The sequence below is a fragment of the Elephas maximus genome, chromosome 13, assembly GCF_024166365.1.
Source record: "Elephas maximus indicus isolate mEleMax1 chromosome 13, mEleMax1 primary haplotype, whole genome shotgun sequence".
In the NCBI taxonomy this organism is placed as follows: Eukaryota; Metazoa; Chordata; class Mammalia; order Proboscidea; family Elephantidae; genus Elephas; species Elephas maximus.
The window spans coordinates 75,445,245-75,463,898 of NC_064831.1; the positions used below are offsets into that span (position 1 = coordinate 75,445,245).

The window sequence follows — 18,654 nt, forward strand, 5'->3', positions numbered from 1 at the left end:
GGAGCCGGGAGCTCGCCGGCTAAACCCCTCTGGGAGGACTCGGGCGCTTTAAGGAGCGGTTGCTGCGGGGACGGGGCGGTGACGCGACCAGAGGGCGGAAGTGAGAAAGTTGTCGGAGTCCGGAGCCGAGTTGGCGGAGCAGTGCGCGCGACGCGGCGATGGGGGGCTCGGGCAGTCGCCTGTCTAAGGAGCTGCTGGCCGAGTACCAGGTGCACGGGACGCCGGTCCCCTGGGAGCTCGCGCGTGGCCTTGTCCCGGGAGCGGGGCTCAGAGCGGGCGGCAGGGCGAGTGAGGCCTCGGGGCGGCCGGCTGACCCATTCTCTGGCTTTGCCTTCCAGGACTTGACGTTCCTGACCAAGCAGGAGATCCTCCTGTAAGTGCTCCCTGGAACCCCCGCCTCCGACTTCGGGGCCCTCTAGGGACAGTTTCGGGTGGTGCTGTTTTACGGATACGCTAGGCCCCCCGAGGGAGGGGCAGGGGCTTGCCTGAGTTAGGCAGCGGAGCCGGAACTGGACTCCGAGCCCCGGCCCAGAATGCGCCCTCCTTCCGGGACATTCCACTGGGGCCCCCCGCTTTGCACCGCGAAGCCGCCTCACAGTCCCCAGGAAAAGTTGGGCGTTCTTTGACCCTGCTTCTACACAGGACTCCCGAACTTCCTGCCCCAGGCCGGCAGGGGCTGCTGTAGCTCTTGGCTGACTGTCCTCTGGCAAAACCAGAGATGCCTGACTCCTTCCCCCAGCTTTACGTGAATAATATAGTAACCGTTAACGCTTACCATGCGCCAGGAACTGTGCTAAATGGTTGCCTACATATCCTATTTCCATGCTCACGAGAGAGGAACCGGGACAATGAAACAGGTTCAGAGAGATTTGGTGACTTGCTTAAGACTACACTCACAGTTAAAGGATTTGACCACAGGCTGGAACCCCGTTTTCTAGCCTTGTGACAGCTTCAGCGTGGGCTAGGGCACTTGAGTGAGGAGATTCCTGGACTTCCCTTGACAAAGATAATCCCAGTGAGAAGCAGGTGAGTGGTGAGGAACAGATGGTTCAGGGAAGCTGATAAAGAGAGGGAGGCTTTGAGGAACCAGAGATCCTTGGGGCGAGAATGAGATTTCGATTCTGTTCATATTCCCCTGTTCTTCAGGGCTAACATCTGGCTCTTTCCCCCAACTTCATCCCTCTGAGATCTCCAGAACCATTGCCCGTCACAGTGCCTGGCTCACAGCAGGCCCTCCATAAATACTCGTCGTGAGAATGGATTTCCAGCCTGTACATCTTGTGATATATCTCCTTTCTGCTTATGTCACGTGATGACTTTCCTAAGTCTTATGTGCAGAGCCCTGGTGGTGCAGTGGTTAAACTCTCGACCGCTAACCAAAAGGTCCAAAGTTCGAACTTACCGACGCCTCCCGGAGAAAGATGTGGCAGTCTGCTTCCGTAAAGATTTACAGCCTTGGAAACCCTATGGGACTATTCTACTCTGTCCTACAGGGTTGCTATAAGTTGGAATCCATTTGAGGGCAGTGGGATTTTTTTAATTCCTTGCATTGCTACCCATTATACGCCAGGTGAGCCTCTGTGGCTCTGCCACATACATACAAAAAAACAAAACAAAAACAAAAAAATCTTTATGGAAGCAGATTGCCGTATCTTTCTCCTGCAGAGTGGCTAGTAGGTTCGAAACCGCTCCCCGCCCCCCCGGCCCCATCTTTCAGTTACTAGCCAAACACTTTAACCACTGTACCACCGGGGCTCCTACACGAGGAATGGGAACATAATATACCCAGGAAGGCTGTAATTGGTTGAGTGAGACAACAAGTTCCCCTTTTTGGCAGAGCCCACAAGCGGTTTTGTGAGCTGCTTCCTCAGGGTCATCGGAGCATGGAGGAGTCACTGCAGGCACGAGTGTCCTTCCAGCAGATCCTAAGCCTTCCAGAGCTCAAGGTACCAGTCCCCTACGCCCTGCACACACATTCCCTCTGCTAGACTCCCTCTCATCTACCACTGCCTTTCAGATCATGAGGTTACTGGTCCGTTCTCTGTTTAGCCTAATTTCCTGGGGTGAAGGGCTTTACCAGATCACCCAGTGGAATTATCTAGAAAAGGGTTTCTCACACGAGGTTCTAGGACATATTCTCAGAGGTTCAAAGAATTTTTGTCCTTTAAGAGTAATCAAGTTCTCTTATTAAAGTTTGAGAGTCCCTGTTCCCGAGAGTGATTGCCATTCTGTAGGACTGCTGTGACAATTACTGTGCAAAGGGCCTGGCCCAGTGCCTCTAACAGCCTCTAACAGAGTAGGTGTTTAATTAAATGTTTGTGTTTTAAAATAACCAGCTGTTGCAGACTGAATTTTATCTCCCAAAAATGTGTTGTGAATCCTAACCTCTATGCCTGTGGTTATAATCCCATTTGGGAATGGATTGTCTTTATGTTAATGAGACAGGATAAGTATAGGGTGTGTTTTAAGCCAGTCTCTTTTGAGATATAAAAGAGATTAAATAAGCAAGCAACAGTAGCAGAGATGAGGGAAGAGAGATGTCAAGCCCCATGAAGCTTGCCCAAGAGCAGAAGCTCAAAGCAAACACATGGACCTTCCTCTAGAGCCAACAGATAAAGACTTCCCCTAGAGGTGGTACCCTAAATTTGGACTTCTAGCTTCCTAAATTGTGAGAAAATAAATGTTTGTTAAAGCCATTCACTTGGGATATTTCTGTTACAGCAGCACTAGATAACTAAGACAGAATTTGGTACCGAGAAGTGGGAGTGCTGCTGTAACAAATACCTACAATATGGAAATGGTTTGGGAATTGGGTAATGGGTGGAGGCTGGAAGAGTTTTAAGGCACCTAATAGTAGTAAAAGCTTAGATTGCCTTGAAGAGACTGTTGGTAGAATTATAGATGACAAAGGCAATTCTGGGGAGAGCTCCGAAAGAAAGTGAAGAGAGCTATAGGGAAAGTATCATCTTAGGGAATGTATATGGCACCAGCAACAGAATGTTGCTAGAAATGTGGGTGTTAAATGTGCTTCTGGTGAGGCTTTGAAAGAAAAAGATGAATATGTGACTGGACGACGGAGGAAAGGCTATGTGTTTTATGCAGTGGCAAAGAACTTGTGAAAATTATGTTCATATGTTTGGTGGAAGGTAGAACTTATAAGTGATAAACTTAGATATCTGGCTGAGGAGATTTCTAACCAAGATCTTAAATGGGCCTCATGGTTTCTCCTTGCCCTTTATAGTAAAATGCAAGAGGAAAGAGGACTTAAAAATGATAACAAAACTTAAAAGATTTAGGAAGTTCTTTTGTACAAACTAAGGACATATGTCCTAGAATTTTCACCAAGGATGTGGCTACACAATCTTCTGTTAAAGAGATTAAGCCCATGACTGATGGATCTCACCAGCTACCACAGCAGAAGACCCATCAGCTTAGACTGAATGGGACAGAGAGCAAAAGAGAAGAATGCTGTCTGCCTCTTGGGATTCTACAGGCAGGAAACAGGCCAAAGGAGCTACATCTGTTGTCCTCCAAGAAAAGGACCATCCCTGGAGCAGTTCAGAGATCAGCAGGACTGTTGGAAAGAGCATGAGAAACACAGCCTTCTCAGTTTCAAAGGGTGGGGGCCACGGTCTCATAGATCTCAAAGGGCGGTGCCACAGCTTCCTAGGATTCAAAGAATCAGATCTTCACCAACTTGGTTCCAGAGTATGGGGCTGTTGTTAAGGTGTGCCAGGGGACACAGGGCCACTGCCCAAAGCTGAGGGGGTGGGGCTGCCATGGCCAAGAGACAGAAGAACAGGGACTGCAGGGACCAAGTGGGTGGGGCTGCCACTCTGATGGGCTAGGAGGATGGGACAGCCCAAAGCCAAGGTAGCAGAGTTGCTGTCCCGGTGGCCTGGAAGGTAGAGCTGAAGGCCAGGGCTGAGGAGCCTCCACCCAGAATCTAGAGGGTGTGGCCAAACCAAGAACCTAGAGGGCAGGGCCATTGCCTAAGTGGTCTCAGAGAAGGGAGGATTATTTTCAAGCCTCGAGAGCTAATGTACATTGTTCTGCTGGATTTAGACTTGCTTAAACAAACAAACAAAAAAACCCATTGCCACTGAGTTAATTCTCATTGCAACCCTATAGGATAGAGTAGAGCTGCCCCCATAGGGTTTCCAAGGCTGTAATTCTTTGTGGAAGCAGACTGCCAGATCTTTCTCCCTTGGAGTAGCTGGTGGGTTCAAACTGCTGGCCATTTCATCAGTAGCTGAGCGCTTTAACCACTGTGCCACTAGAGCTCCTCAACCACTTGTGGTATTTCTGCTATAGCAGCACTAGATGACTAAGACACCAGCCCATCTTGTTCTCTTTGCTTAGGATGCTTTCCTCTTCTCTCTCTGCACTCACTGAAGTTGTATATGACCAGTCTTTGGGTTAAACACTGATTCCCAGGCAGTCCTTTCCTTTCCCCAGCTGGGTCAGCTGGCCCTCCTGTGTTCCCACAGCTTTCCATGTGCTGGTCATCCTCCCTTTAAACCTGAGCCATGTGGGGCGGAGCCTATGGCCTGCTCCCCAGGTTCCCAGTAGGGTGTGATGAGCTGCCCTGGGCTGCATCCTGGGCTGCAGTGTTCATGGGAGGCTTTCCTGCCTAGGCCAACCCCTTCAAAGAGCGGATCTGTGGGGTCTTCTCCACGTCCCCAACCAGAGACAGCCTGAGTTTTGAGGACTTCCTGGATCTCCTCAGTGTGTTCAGTGACACAGCAACCCCAGACATCAAGTCCCACTATGCCTTCCGCATCTTTGGTAAGGACCAGAGCCTGGTGAATGCTTCCCCTGCCCACTTGGTCTTTGTGGGGGTATGGCTTAGAAAATAGGGGACATTTGAGGAGGCTTGGAGCTCATCCTGCCCCCGTTTCTGGCTTCCTATGTCTGCTCTCCAGACTTTGATGACGATGGAACCTTGAACAGAGAGGACCTGTGCCAGCTTGTGAACTGCCTCACAGGAGAGGGCGAGGACACACGGCTCAGTGCCTCAGAGATGAAGCAGCTCATTGACAACGTGAGCACTGCTTCAGGTCAGGCTGGGAGCGGGAGAGAGGGTCAGGGCTTTGGCCTGAAGCTCTCCCTTTCCCAAATAGATCCTGGAAGAGTCCGATATTGATAGGGATGGGACCATCAATCTCTCTGAGTTCCAGCATGTCATTTCCCGTTCACCGGACTTTGTCAGGTACGATGGTGATCCCCTGCATTCTGGTTACCTATAGGTCCCATCTGCTGCACCTGGGTCTGGGACATTATTATGGGAGGTGGTTCCTGGGGAAAGAGAAAGCTCCCTGTTGCCTGAATGTCTCAGGGTAGCTTTTCTCCCAAGGGGGACTGACAGACATGGGACACAGCCCATTTCAAATAAGGATCTTAGGGGAGAGGTGGCTAAGTGTGGTTTTAGTCCCTACCCCCCTTTTCCAGCAGAAAACCCAACCTACTTTTCTCTTGTTCAGCTCCTTTAAGATTGTCCTGTGACAGGAGCTACAGCCTGTGGTCCCAGTACCCTGTCCAAGAACCTTTCCGCTGCTGAACTGTGGCTAAGACTATACCTGGCGTTGTCAGGGCCGGCCAAGCTGGCCTAGCCCGGAGCTGGCACTGTGCAGTCTCGCCCCTGGGTAGGGGAGGGCCCACTGTGTCAAGGCCTCTCCCCTTCTACTACTGTCATTGCTCTGTTTTACCAATCAGTAATAAAGATTTAGATGGTTTGATCCTGTGTGTGACACTAGAAACACTGGGATGAGGGAACACTGGATTTCTGGAGCCTTCAGTCATACTGGGAGTAAGTAGGGTCTAAAGAAGGGGCCTGGGTGGCACAAACTGTTAAGCATTCAACTACTAACTGTAAGGTCGGTGTTTTGAGTCTACCCAGAGGTACCTCAGAATAAAGGCCTAGTGATCTACTTCCAAAAAAAATCAGCCATTGAAAACACTACGGAGAGAAGAGAAAGAAGGAAACCAAAGGCTCAAAGAAGAAACAGTCTACAGGACTAACAGTTTACACAAACCACTGCCTCATCTACCCGGAGACCAGAAGAACCACATGAAGCCCGGCTACCACTACCAACCGTTCTGACTAGGGACACAATAGATGGTCCTGGGTAGAATGGGAGAAAAACGTAGCACTCAAATTCTTTAAAAAAGGCCAGATTTACAGGACCATTTGAGACTAGAGAAACCCCCGAGACTATTGCCCTGAGATACCCTTTAAACTTGGAACTGAAACTATTCCTGGAGGTCCCCTTTCAGCTCAATAAACAGATTGGCTCATGAAAAAAACGGTATCACTTGTGAGTACTGTGCCAATTTAAAAAGAAAAAAATCATCTATGTGACACCAAATGGTCAACAGTTATCCTAAAACAAAGATGAGAAGGTTGGGGGGAAGGGGTGCAGGGAAACTAGATGAACGGAAACAGAACAACCAGAATGGAAATGAGACTGTGGACACTGTGAAAAACGTAACCAATGTCACAGAACGATACGTATAGAAATTGTTAAAAGGAGAACCTAATTTGCTGTGTAAACGTTCATCAAAAACACAATATTAAAAAGGCAAACAAAGCTCATGAAGTACACTTCTACTCTGACACTAGGGGTGTGCCAATACTACAGCAATTGTTTTTTTTTTTAAGAGGCCAGCAAAACGTCAAACCGCCCCCACCCCAGCACAGGGGTGTGACTGTAAAGGGGTAGCATGAGGGATAGAACTCTCCTGTATCCTCACTGTGGAGGTAGCTACATGAATGTCTCCATGCGTTAAGGTTCACAGACCTGTACTCCAAAAGAAAAAAGTCAATTTAAAATATTTTTTAAAAAGTAAAAAAGTTTAAGAGTTTACCAAAAGAAAACCCACCCCTGCTGAGCTGAACTGGGGGTGAAGATTAAAGGAACTAAGGTAAACCAAATGAGTCCCCCGGGCCCCAGCCTTGCCAAGGCCACCTGACCCCATCCCACCAGAGGTTAAACTCCCCACCTTAAGAACCAGGCTCCACTGGGAGATATAGTTGGCTCAGCTTAAGCTGGCTCTGACTCAAAGTGCCTGGAGAGAGGAGGCTTGGAACCTCCCAGAACTCAGAGAACTAGACTAACCTCAAAAAGCAATACTCCTTTATAAGGAACGGCCACAATTTCCATCATTCAGATTTTATTAAAAAAAAAAAAAAAGGTAAAGTGCATCTTATTAAAAAAAATATAAAACCCACGTAAATTCAGGGCCTCTGTGTTAGGCAGTGTCAATATCCCTTAGAGTGGTGGCAGTGCCCAGGTGAGTGGGGTGAATTAGAGACTGAGGGGATCTGAAGATCGGGCTAGGGTGGATGTGGGGAAAAGGACACATGGGGTCCCTCAGGCTGGGATGGAGGAAGGCAGGCAACAGTATCTCCTTGAACTCTGAGGGAAATGGGAACATGGTATCATAAATCCGCTCCTGGACCCACACTGCCCTCTCAAGTGGCCACAGCCTGATGCAGGCCGGAAGGGTCCAGGAGATGGGTCGGAGCCCAGGGCCTGGGGTGGTGCTAGCCTAGCACTGTGGTCCCTGAGGTGGAGCGGTGACAGCAACAACAACTATACCCCTGGCTGGCTGGAATGGCCAGGAGCTCGAGAGGCCCGAGTCGGCCCCTGGCTCTCAGTGAGGAGGGGACAGCCTGTTGCAGCAGGATAAGGTGGGAGGCGGAAGAGGCAAGTCGGTGAGGGACTTCCCACTCTGTCTCCAACAACCATTGTGGACAAGTCCCTAATACCCTTGGGAGGCATGAGAGGCTGGGAAGCCTGTGAACTGGAGTGGTGGCAGGAGTGGCACTCTGTGTGTCTCTCACCCCTCTCACTCTTGTTTCACATTTTCAATTGTTTTTTTAAACAGAGGGCTCAGTTTGCCTGAGGAGCACAGTTCTGCCCACCTGGGCAGGCCCCCATCTTTAGCCAGGACCTTCGGTGCCTTGGCTGTCTGGGCTGTAGGTGGCCCCGCTATTGGCTGAAGAACAGCAAGGCAGCTGGCTCCATCGTTCCCAAGGTCTGGGCACCGTGGCTGTGGCTGACAAGGAGCAGAGATCAAGCCAGCACCCTCTGGGCACTCCAGGCCCTTGAAGCCAGGTGGCCTCCTCTGGAAGTTTGTTCTCACACCACGGAGTCCCGGATGTCAGAGCCCAGGCGTACTCGGGGCCGGGGGCACATGGGCGATACCTCCACAAAGCTGTCCTGGATGCTGAGTGGCCTCTTCTCTGACTCGGTGAAGACCCGGGGCCCGGAGGAGATATCCGACAGGGCCTGGTAGCCTCGGTAGTCAAGTGGAGTGCTAGGGGGGCCAACGCCGTTGAGTGGCCGGGTCTCAGGCAGCCGCCCCACAGGGCGGGTCTTGGGGTGCACGCTGGCACACTCACCCTGCTTCAGGAAGACTTTCATGCCATCCCGGTGCCGGTAGAGGAAGAACAGAGTTAGAAGAACCACGGCAAGCACAAACAGCACACACATCACCAGGAACTCGTTCCAGTAGGACTTGTCGGCACCCCAGCTGGTCTTGCCACTGGCTGGTGCGCTCACACGCGATGTGTTGATAATGACAGGCACGCTGTCACCCTGGTCTGCTCCATCTGCCACCTTGCCCTCCACCACCTCTGGGCAGTAGCTGGCCACCAGCTGCTGGAAGCCATTCTCCAGGGACCAGCACTGGAACAACCCCAGCCCCTGCTGGCTGCCCACCAGCAGCAGGTCCCCAGTGGGCAGCACACGGCAGGAGGCCGAGGCATTGACAGGGGCCTCGTTGTGCAGCCAGAGCCGGGTGGCCAGGTTGGAGAGCAGCGGGCAGGCCAAGGTGTTCACCGTGTTGGGCTGGAACTGGACTTGCTCACACGGCTTCTTGCCTATAGGCAGAAGCAGCACAGGGTGAAGATGGGTGGTATTCCAGTACCATAAGTCTACCCACCTCCCTCTGAGCTGGGCTCCTGGTGCTAGGCACAGATAGCCCAGGGGACTCCAGGCAATGTCTGAGTCTCATTGCTCTGGGCCGTACTTGTAGGCCAGAGGGATGTGCAAGTGAGGAAAGACATTTACACCCGTTAGTGTAATTAGACTTGGCCCCCACCTGTCTCCTCCACCCTTTGATGGGGCACCTTACCTGTTGACATAATAGTCCGGGATCTGGGCCAGGACGTGTTGCACAGGTCCTTGGCATTGGCCCCCTCAATGTCCTGGATCCACAACCTGAGGAGCACAGGGAGTCTAAGCTAGGCCAGGGAACCCCTGTGAGTCCCCATTCCCTCAGCCCTCAGTGCAGGCACAGGCACGTACGCAGCCCTATACACAGGCTGGGCAAGGAGCCCAGGACTCGGGGACCACTAGGTCCACAGCAGAGGGGAAAAGGTAGGAGGCTTCCCTGGGCACCGCCCCCACACCCTGCAGGGGATGAATCAGCATCTCCTTTGTCTACAAATTTATTGCAAACAAAAGTTACTACAACATGTTCCTTAATTACAAGAGTAGTATGTGCCCTGAGGAAAAGTCTGGAAGACACCTGGGTCTATATGTATCCATCTCTCTTTTTTAGCAATGCAGAGGCATTGATTTGTTTTAAATAAATAAATAAGAAACGTAATTCTTGCCACATGTTGAAAACTCAGCCAAGCACAATGGACAAAAACACTACAAAAATCACACATAACCCTACCACCCAGAGATCACAACAGTTAACACTTTTGATGTGTCTCTCCAGGTACACACATATACTTATGTGTGGTTTTACGACATACAAGACTGGCACCAGATATATCCGTATATGAAACCAGGAACACTACAAATGGGACAGGTCCCATCCGTTACAGAGTAAATTGTGTCCCCCCAAAAGATATGTTGAAGCCCTAACCCCCGTACCTGTGAATGTGGCTGTCTGAGTTAACCTAGTGCTACTGTAATACAAATATCATAGGTAGGGGGCTTTAAAGAACAGAACTTGTATTTTCTCACAGTCCTAGAGGCTAAAAGTCCCTCCCAATCAGGATCTCAATCATGTCAATTTCTTCCTTGTCAGTAGCCCAGGGCATTTCTTGGTTCCCTGGCTTGTAGACAATCCTCACAGATCCTCATATGGTGTCTGTCCTCCTCTGAGTGTCTGTGTCTGTTCTGGGCTTTTTATAACTCAGAAGTGATCGGGCTTAGGATCCACCCTATACTGGTACAGCCTCATCAACGTAACAAAAGAAAACCCGTTTTGAAACCAGCTATGCCTACAGGTACGTGGGCCAGGAATTCAACACGTAGGTTTTGGGAACACAATTCAATTCCCAACAGTGACCTTGCTTGGAGATAGGGTCTTTGATGGTATTATTTAACATGAGGCCACTCTGGAGTTGAGTGAATCCTAATCCAATCTGAGTGGTGTCCTTATAAAACAAAAAAGACAGAGGAAGGACATCATGTGAAGATGCATCTACTAGTCAAGGAACACCAGGGCTACCAGACACTAGGATGAACAAGAAAGGATCCTCCCCTAGAGCCTTCGGAGGGAGCACGGTCCAGCCGCCATGTTGGTTAGGATTCCTAGCCTCCAAAACTGTGAGACAATAAATTCCTGTTCTTAGAAGCCACTCAGTTTGTGGTATTTTGTTACAGCAGTCTTAGAAAACGAATACTCCATTTTTACTTAAAATCCACATATTTTTATGTATTTTACTCAGATGTAGAAAAATTTGGGAGAATAGATAGCAAAATATCACCGTGATTCTCTCTAGGTGATGGTGTTAGAGGTAATTTTCATTTTGTTTAAGGTTACCTCTATTTTTTAAGTTTTCTACGTGAACGTTTTATAATCCAAATATGTTATTCTGAGAACAATTTCTAATGGGATCAGTGATGGGCTGTTGTATATCCCTTATTTTTTGTTACTTAAACGTGTTCATATATTAATCCACAGTCTTCAGCAAGGCGCTGCATGGCTGGGACATTTCATATTTTACCTGATCATGTCCTCACCTTACAGTTGGTGGTGCAGTGGTTAAGAGCTACGCCTGCTAACCAAAAGGCAGGCAATTTGAATCCACCAGCCGCTCTGTGGAAACTCTGTGGGGCAGTTCTACCCTGTCCTATAGGGTTGCTATGAGCCTGAGTTGAGTCAATGGCAACAGGTTTGGCTTTTTTCAAGGTAAACATAAGATTTATCACCTGAACTACAACAATTTTGAGAGTAATTTGGGGAGCTAAAGATTATGCTGAGACAATGGATGTAAATGAGGCCATGTACTGAACCTATAGAAGACCTAGGTAATGTGCTCTGAGGCCAGTGCGCAGGGATGGACGGTGGGAAGGGGGCCTCTGGGAGCTCTCACCTGGAGGCCAGCTCAGGCTGTTGGAGGCTGATGTGCCTGCAGCTGGAGCCACTCCAAGCGCAGTAGGGGTCCCGGGCGAGGAGGCAGTCCCCGCAGCTCTGGTACAGGCTGCAGTTGGCCACAGGCACCTGGACTACGCCCGAGTATGAGGCAGCATACAGCAGCCCCTGCACAGCAGACGCAAGGGGATAAGAGGCAGCCATGGAGAGCCAGGGTGCCACCCACAGCCACAACTGGCTCAGGTGCCCACCAGAGCCACTGGTCACAGGGCCCCTCCAATGCTCCTGGGCAGCCCTGCTTTCTGAGTCCATGCTCTTACTGAGACAGAAAAACATGTGGCGCCCATGTTTTTCTGTCTGTTGGGGCAAGGGAGGAAGAGCTGGGTGGGGGCTGCTTGGCAATAATGGAGGCGCACTCCCCAGACTCTGCCTTTACCAGCTCACCCTGTTGGTGTCCAGCAGCAGGTTCTGCACGGGCTGTCCTGGGGGGAAGAGCTGGAGCTCCTCGATGATGTGCACCCTGGAGGCCACATTCACGGCCTTGTGCAGCCGGCCATCACCTGCAGCACAGACAGAACTCAGGCCCTGGGTGGAGCCATGGCCCAGGACCCACTAGCCGTGCCCCTGTTGCCCTGAGCCTGCCCTGCCGCAGGCACTCACCGGTGCCCAGGAAAAGGACATCATAGGTGTGGTGCAGGCCAACAACGCGGTGTACAGCCACACGCTGGTAGCGGGCCCGGGGCTGCAGCAGGAGCATGTGGCTGCGGACCTGCCCATCCATCAGGAAGTGGTCCTTGAGGAAGTTCAGCACCCGGTCTGGGAGCTGCAGGGACGAGTTGATCCTCCTTTCCCGGGCACTGTTGGTGATGCACTAAAGGGGAAGGTAGAGGTGTGAGGCGAGCAGTGCTTGGAGGAGGCCAGCAGATCCTACCGGGACCCCTGGCCGGGCCTTCCCAGCAGACAGCAAGGGCATTTGCCTGACCCTCGGGAGCCATGGCACATCAATTCATTTTCTAGAGAACTGACTTGCTGACCTGGAGGCCCAAGGCCCAAGTTCAGGGTGTGAGAAAACCAAGAGTGGCAGGGTTTCCTTGCTGTGCCTCCTCCCTATCCACCCCTCACCCACACATACACAGACCGCAAAACCCATAATCATACTTTCAGTTCCTTTAGCATCTTCCCACTGGTGCTCCCAAGAAGCCCTGGGCGACCAGTTTCCTACCAGTGCAGCAGACACTGTCCTGCCCACATCCCCATGAGGCTGTGTGCAGGTAGCTCCTCCGCCTGCCTGGGGCTTCCTGATTCTCTCTGTGAGAGCTCTGAGACTTAACACCCCAGACTGATCCTCAACCAAGGAGTCATGACAGTTGATAAAATACCCTAACGGGACAATTCTGAATGTCCCTCGGGGCCCTAGCAGGCCTGAGCGCCAGCTGCCCATAGCGGTAACCAACTGCTCATTGATATACCCTTTCTTGGCTTTCCTTCCTCTCTCTCATGTTCGTTCCTGTTCCCTTGCACTACACTTCCTGAAATCACCCCTCAGATAAAGTGCTTGCAATCATAATATATCCTTGTCTCAAGGTCTGCTTTTGGGGGAACCCCTTAGGTTGGAAGGGAGGAAGAGAACTTTTTCCCCACAACCGGGTTAATAATTAGACACAACCCTCCCTCAAGGTCTCACAGTTGAATGGGGAAAAGGAACAAGTGAACGGATAATTCAACAGTGTCCAGCAAGCACCCCAGCGGGGACCCATCTGCCCAGCCCTGTACTGCAACATTCATGGTCACATCTGACCCAGTGAGACAAGCAGACCTGGACTTATGTTCCCATTTTAAAGATAAGGAAACAGATTCAGAGAAACCAGTGATCTGTCTGAGTCTAGGCAGACCTGGGAAACCCTAGTGGTGTAGTGGTTAAGAGCTACAGCTGCTAACCAAAAGGTTGGCCGCTCAAATCCACTAGGCACTCCTTGGAAACCCTATGGGACAGTTCTACTCTGTCCTACAGGGTCACTATGAGTTGGGGTCAACTTGACGGCAACAGGTTTTTTTTTTTTTCAGGCAGCCCTGGTCCCAGCCTGCTGCGGCGATCCAAGTCTCCCTAGGACCCCACCCTGGGTGCAGGGGGTAAGTACCCACCGCTCCAGGCCGGGGCGTGGGTACTGAGTGAGTCACAGTGTACCACTGCTGTGTCTCCCGGTTCACCTCCTTGTAGAGGCCGTTGAAGGCCTTCTGCACGTCCTTCATGGTGAAGACGCAGATGGCAGAGCCCTCTGTGGTCCCCCTGTGCCTGTGGAAAAAAAGGCAGGATTAACCTGGGATCCCTGGGGTCTCAGATGAGGCAGCTGGACCCCCAACCCCAGCCACCCTTTTCTCACCCCCAGCTAGGCAGCTGGACCCAACGACAGCTCCTGGGCCCCCAGCCCTAGTCACCCTTTTCCCCCCACCTCCAACTGGGTCCTGAGGGCCCTACCACTGGGACGTGAAGACCCCATAGAAGAGGGTATCGAGCCAGTCCTGGGGGCTGGGGCTCAGTGTAAAGACATCCTGCAGCACGTTGAACGGGAAGCCGTCATCGGGCCGGGAGCACAGTAGCTGGGCCTTCAAGAAGGACGTCCAGCGCTGCTGCAGGACCCGCTCACCACCCTCGTCACCCTGGGAGAAGAAGAAAAAGGCTGGGCTTAGGCAAAATGTGTGTGTGGGGGGCCGGAGGTATGGTGTCCCCTCCCCAGAGGAAGCTGAGACAGACAGCAGGAATGATGGCAAACTAAAGCAGGAATGAGTCCCATTTAAAATCAAGAAATCTTGAAGGCAGCATAAATGCGCTATCACCAGGAGGCTGGTTAAATAAATGAGAGTGCATTCCCTACCGTGGAATACTAGGAAAAAAGGGCGTAGGGAAGTCTGTTACAGATAGGGAGAGCTGTCCTCAGTTTACTGCTGTGCAAAAATGGCAGCTAAAGAACCCTAATAAAAGTATAGTAACTCATGTCTGTAAATAACATAAATACATGCACAGTCACATATATGCAAAAAAACAGATTAGCAAGGAATATTCTACAGCGTTAACGGTGGTCACCTTGTGGGGGTAGGATTATAACACTAATGGTTGACATTCAGATAATGCCTACTACTTTTCTATTTTTCTAAGAGCTTTACATGGATTAACTAATTTAATCCATATGACAACTCTGAGAGGTGGTGGTATACAGAGGGTGAGTGACTTGCTCAAGATCACATGACCAGCAGGGGTTAAACCCAGGTAGTCTGGCTCCAGGGTCTGTGCTGGTAATCACGATACTAACCAGTTTACCAGGTGCCTTTGACTCGATTCCAACTCATGGCGACCCGACGTGTGTCAGGGCAGAACTGTGCTCCATTGGGTTTTAGTGGCTGATTTTCAGAAGTAGATTGCCACACCTTTCTTCCAAGGTGCCTCTAGGTGGATTCAAACCTCCAACCTTTCACTTAGTGGCTAAGCACATTAACCACCCAGGGACCCCTATCACGATGCTTCACTGCCTCTTTCTAAGTGATTTTTGTGCATGCTCTTCTGTCTTGTCACAATTTTGAAAGATGAAAAACAATAATAAGAGATGTTTTAAATTAATAGAAAAAAGCCATTAGCCAAGCTGTTCCTCCCTAGAGGACAGAGAGGCCACACATCTGAGGCCCCCTGCAGGCTCCCAGGTCTTAGGCAGCCACTCTGACGGTCCACCCTCTCACCTTGCAGATGCGGGCAATGCGGGACACGATGGTGTTCTCAAAGAACTCAAACTCCTGGCCTGTTTCACTGAAGAAGAAGTAGATCTTATCGTCGTCCCCCTGCAAGCTGCCCAGGCTCTCGGGAATGTAGGCTGAGGCCACAAAGGCTGGGTCTGTGGGGCCGATTGGGAGTGTGGAGTCAGCAGGCATGGCTCTGTCTTGGGCCCTGCCAGGGGGACAGTGCCCCTCCCTCAGGACTCCCATGCTGGCCTAAGCCCACGAGCCAGGCACTGCACACTGGGTGGTGGTGGGCGGACTTCACCTTGTAGCCAGTTGAGGGAGCTCTCGGTCTTGGTGGGCCGGAGGCTCTGGCTCCGGCAGATGGCTGGGTCATTCCCCTGGAAGCTGCTGACCGTTCCAGTGTAGAGCTCACCATCTGCCAAAAGAATGTTCCCATGGGAACAGCCCCCTCGGCATGGCCCCTACTCCCCCGCTCAGGACCTAGAGTGACCCCAGAGCTGCTCATCTTGCCCAGGGTGGGCAGGAGGGGAACAGGAACTGGGAAAAGCCAATCCAGGGACCTGGGGCAGCCCTGCCGTCAGTCCTGACTTTGGTTTGGTGTGGCATGGATCCACCAACTCAGCCCTCTTGCCTGCCCACCCACCTGCCTCCACATGGAGCCTCAATGAGCCCACCCTGCCCACAACACTTACCGACCACCAGGGCTGTAGACTTGAAATTTGGGTCAAAGGGACAACGACCTTTGCCATCTTCCAAGAGGACATTCCCTGCCTTGTCCTGTACCAGAGTAAAGTTCTCCATGTTCTGCAGGGGAGCAGACAGACAGTGAGGGGTAGGCTTGTACAGGCAAGTGGGGAGGTGTGCCAGAGAAGGCAGCCCTGTGGGCAGGTGAGATGGGAAGGACAGGCGCATGTGCCGGTGGCTAAGCCCCTCAGCCCAGCACCAGGGCGCACCCCCAGCACCACCTACAGGGACCCTATGTGGTGGGCAAAATTAGCCCTACTGCCAGGGAGGAGACAAGGCTCAGAAAGGTGATGTGAGCCAGGGGGAGCAGAGACGTAACTCAGACTCAGTACGTCTGACTCCAAAGCTGGTGCTCTAATCCACTGCCTCAAATGTCACTCTCCGCAGGGGTGTGCGTAGGATAGAAAAAATGTGTGTGTGTGTGTGTGAGGAGGGGGTGTACAAGGTGAGACAGGGAATCCAGTGATAGCAGGGTAGAGACGCTAGAGGAAGTCAGAGGCATTGAGTCGTGGATCTGACAGGATCTCTGTGCCTGGTCATCACATGCCCCCTTTGTCCCTGTGACTGACCCCAGCTGGCGGGGCTGGGGGTCAGGGTGACAGGGCCTCAGGGCTCTCAGAGCCCAGTGCTGCCTACAAGCCTCCCTTTGGGCCCTTCACCAGGGGTTGAAGCTAGAAAACAGCTCCCTGGGGCAGAAGGAGGGCAGTTCCCAGGCTAGCCACAGGCTCACCCCAGGGTTGAGGAGAGGCACTTACAATATAGGTGCACACGGGGCTGAAGGCCGCTGTGCCGCAGGTGAACAGGTGGCTGCTGTTGAGTGGCAGGAGGATCTTGATGTAGTTTTGACAATCGCGCTGGGGGAACACGGAAAGGCTATCAGGGTCCAGGCCCAAATATGCCACCAGGGGGCACCACCGAGCCCTCCCAGCTAGACTCAAGGCCAGTCTTGCGGCTGGTGATTGCCTCACTGCTCCAAGGACCTGGGGGTGGGGCACTCAAGTCTGGGAACAAATGAGAATCCAGGAGCTTCTGGGCTGGCAGGGTAGACAGAGGACCACAGAACTCAGCTAGTTCTATGGTTTGCAGTGGTTCTCTGGGATATCACGGGCACAGAACCCCACCCTTTTAGACTGTCTTGGCCCGGTCCACCCGAGAGCCCTCTTCAGAACCTCAGTGACCACTGGTCCTTCTCACCCACCTTGGGTAAGGAAGCCTCAGCCCTGAACCCTAACCCCAGACTCCAGCAGCATCTCCAGCTACGCCTGACTTCATCCGGAGAGCTCTCCACTCTAATGACAACTCCGCCTTTTCTTTCAGCTGCTGAGGCTGTCGGCCTTGTCTCTTTTCTCTCACCTCCCACATTAATTCCATTAGGAAATCCTGGTGGTTCCATCTTTAAAATATATTCAGAGTCTGACCATTTCTCACGCCCTTTATTGGCACTACCCTGGTCCACACCATCATCATGGCCCCTCAACGGTCTCTCTGCCTCAGCCCCACAGAGCCTATTCTGTGTCACAGTGACCAGGGACAGGTCAGGCCATACCATGCCTCTGCTCAGCCTCCCATTTACCTTATCCTGGCTCCTTCTTCAGGTGCCCCATGGCCAACTCCCTCTGCTCCTCCTAATCTTTGCTCAAATGTCACTTTTGTTTTATGAAGTGTAACCTCATCCTTCAAATTGACTGATTTTTGTCTGTTCTTTTCCCCCTTCCCTCCAGTGCCTAAAAGTGCTGGGCACAGAGTAAGTGCTTAATAAACACTACTGAATAAAGTCAGGAGCAGTCAGGGCTCAAATCTCTGTCTTGACCCCAAGTCTAGTATAGTTTTAGCAGCCACCTGCTGTAGTCAGGACGAGGAGTCTTCCGGAAATGGTGGAGAATCCGGGCTAACTCAGACCTCCCCAGTGGTTTGGCTAAAACCAAACCAGATCACGTCAGACCTGCTACATCAGGTACCATATGCAGAAGGACGTAACTCCCAAACACTGCCCGTGCAGGCAGCTGATGTTTATTTAGCACTTATTACGTGCAGGTACTCAGTGAATCCTCCGAGTAAGTTCAGTGAGACAGGTATTATTATCCCCATTTTACAGGTAGGGACACTAAGGCTCAGAGAGGTGAATCTACTTGACCAAGGTCACAGAGGTAATAATTATAGGGCTGGAATTCAAACCTGGTCCTGGCCATTTTGGAAGCCTATGCCCTTTTCCACCACACCTGACTGTATCTGCTCCCACCTCCTGCCTTCATCCTGGGCCCAGGTCCACTGTTCCACCCCTCCCCCAGCCAGAATTACTGCCAGGCGCTGGCTCACCTGTGGGTCCTTGCCCTTGAAGCTGCACTGCTGTTTCCTCTCCGCATCTGCGCGCCATAGCAGCTGGGAGATGAGAAAGGGAAAGGTGAGTGTACATGGGGGACTGGAGGGTTCACTGAGCTGCTCTGCTCTCCTCCTGTCAGCATCATCCTCGAACCCAGGTCAAGCTTCCTGCCCATCTTCCCTTCTGCCGTCCTCTGCCCAGCCTAGGCAGCCCTGGGCATCATGACTCACCTCCTGGTACTCCCCGCCTGGCAGGAAGCTGTTGCTGCTGTTAAGTGCAAAGAGGGTCTCTTGGGCACCCACGTAGAGAGTCTTGCCATCCCTGCTCAGCAGAAGGGCTGTATAGTTGGAGATGTTGTCGGCTTCAAATCTGAGGAACGGCCGCTCTTCGGAGCCTGGAGAGAGGAAGATGGACATTACCCTGGGGGGAATGCCTCCCATGAGAAGCCTCTTAGACCAACCTCTAGAATGGACCAGTTGTCTGAAGTAGGTCAGCAAGTGGTGGGTGGCAAGCAGCTG

The 18,654-nt window shown here is 51.8% G+C and overlaps 2 protein-coding genes across 3 annotated transcripts in view; one reads left to right on the plus strand and one right to left on the minus strand.

The window, feature by feature from the left end:
* Window positions 1–51: 51 nt before the first annotated feature.
* CIB1 (calcium and integrin binding 1) lies at window positions 52–5,738 on the plus strand. The gene is made up of 7 exons (XM_049852563.1): window positions 52–209; window positions 339–373; window positions 1,838–1,946; window positions 4,638–4,788; window positions 4,926–5,044; window positions 5,124–5,212; window positions 5,484–5,738. Exons 1-7 carry the CDS (start codon window positions 159–161, stop codon window positions 5,503–5,505), a joined length of 576 nt encoding a protein of 191 aa, XP_049708520.1. The 5' UTR covers window positions 52–158; the 3' UTR covers window positions 5,506–5,738.
* A 1,401-nt stretch (window positions 5,739–7,139) lies between these two features.
* Window positions 7,140–18,654, minus strand: part of SEMA4B (semaphorin 4B) — a 38,944-nt gene continuing 27,429 nt past the window's right edge. For both annotated transcript variants that reach the window (XM_049905798.1, XM_049905797.1), the window contains 13 exons: window positions 18,367–18,530; window positions 18,133–18,195; window positions 16,572–16,670; window positions 15,765–15,876; window positions 15,374–15,487; window positions 15,073–15,224; window positions 13,820–14,001; window positions 13,486–13,636; window positions 12,004–12,214; window positions 11,788–11,903; window positions 11,345–11,511; window positions 9,142–9,227; window positions 7,140–8,887 (listed from right to left, as the gene is read on the minus strand). In XM_049905798.1, coding sequence (XP_049761755.1) covers window positions 8,145–8,887; window positions 9,142–9,227; window positions 11,345–11,511; window positions 11,788–11,903; window positions 12,004–12,214; window positions 13,486–13,636; window positions 13,820–14,001; window positions 15,073–15,224; window positions 15,374–15,487; window positions 15,765–15,876; window positions 16,572–16,670; window positions 18,133–18,195; window positions 18,367–18,530 — 2,360 coding nt within the window. In that variant the 3' untranslated portion in view covers window positions 7,140–8,144. The remainder of the gene's footprint in view (window positions 8,888–9,141; window positions 9,228–11,344; window positions 11,512–11,787; window positions 11,904–12,003; window positions 12,215–13,485; window positions 13,637–13,819; window positions 14,002–15,072; window positions 15,225–15,373; window positions 15,488–15,764; window positions 15,877–16,571; window positions 16,671–18,132; window positions 18,196–18,366; window positions 18,531–18,654) is intronic.

What these genes read in the sequence shown, in the direction of transcription:
- CIB1 (XM_049852563.1), top strand. Translation starts at nt 159, where the DNA reads ATGGGGGGCTCGGGCAGTCGCCTGTCTAAGGAGCTGCTGGCCGAGTAC. An exon ending in AGCTGCTGGCCGAGTACCAG is followed by an intron (nt 210 to 338) that starts GTGCACGGGACG and finishes TTTGCCTTCCAG; the next exon opens with GACTTGACGTTCCTGACCAA. An exon ending in TAAGCCTTCCAGAGCTCAAG is followed by an intron (nt 1,947 to 4,637) that starts GTACCAGTCCCC and finishes TTTCCTGCCTAG; the next exon opens with GCCAACCCCTTCAAAGAGCG.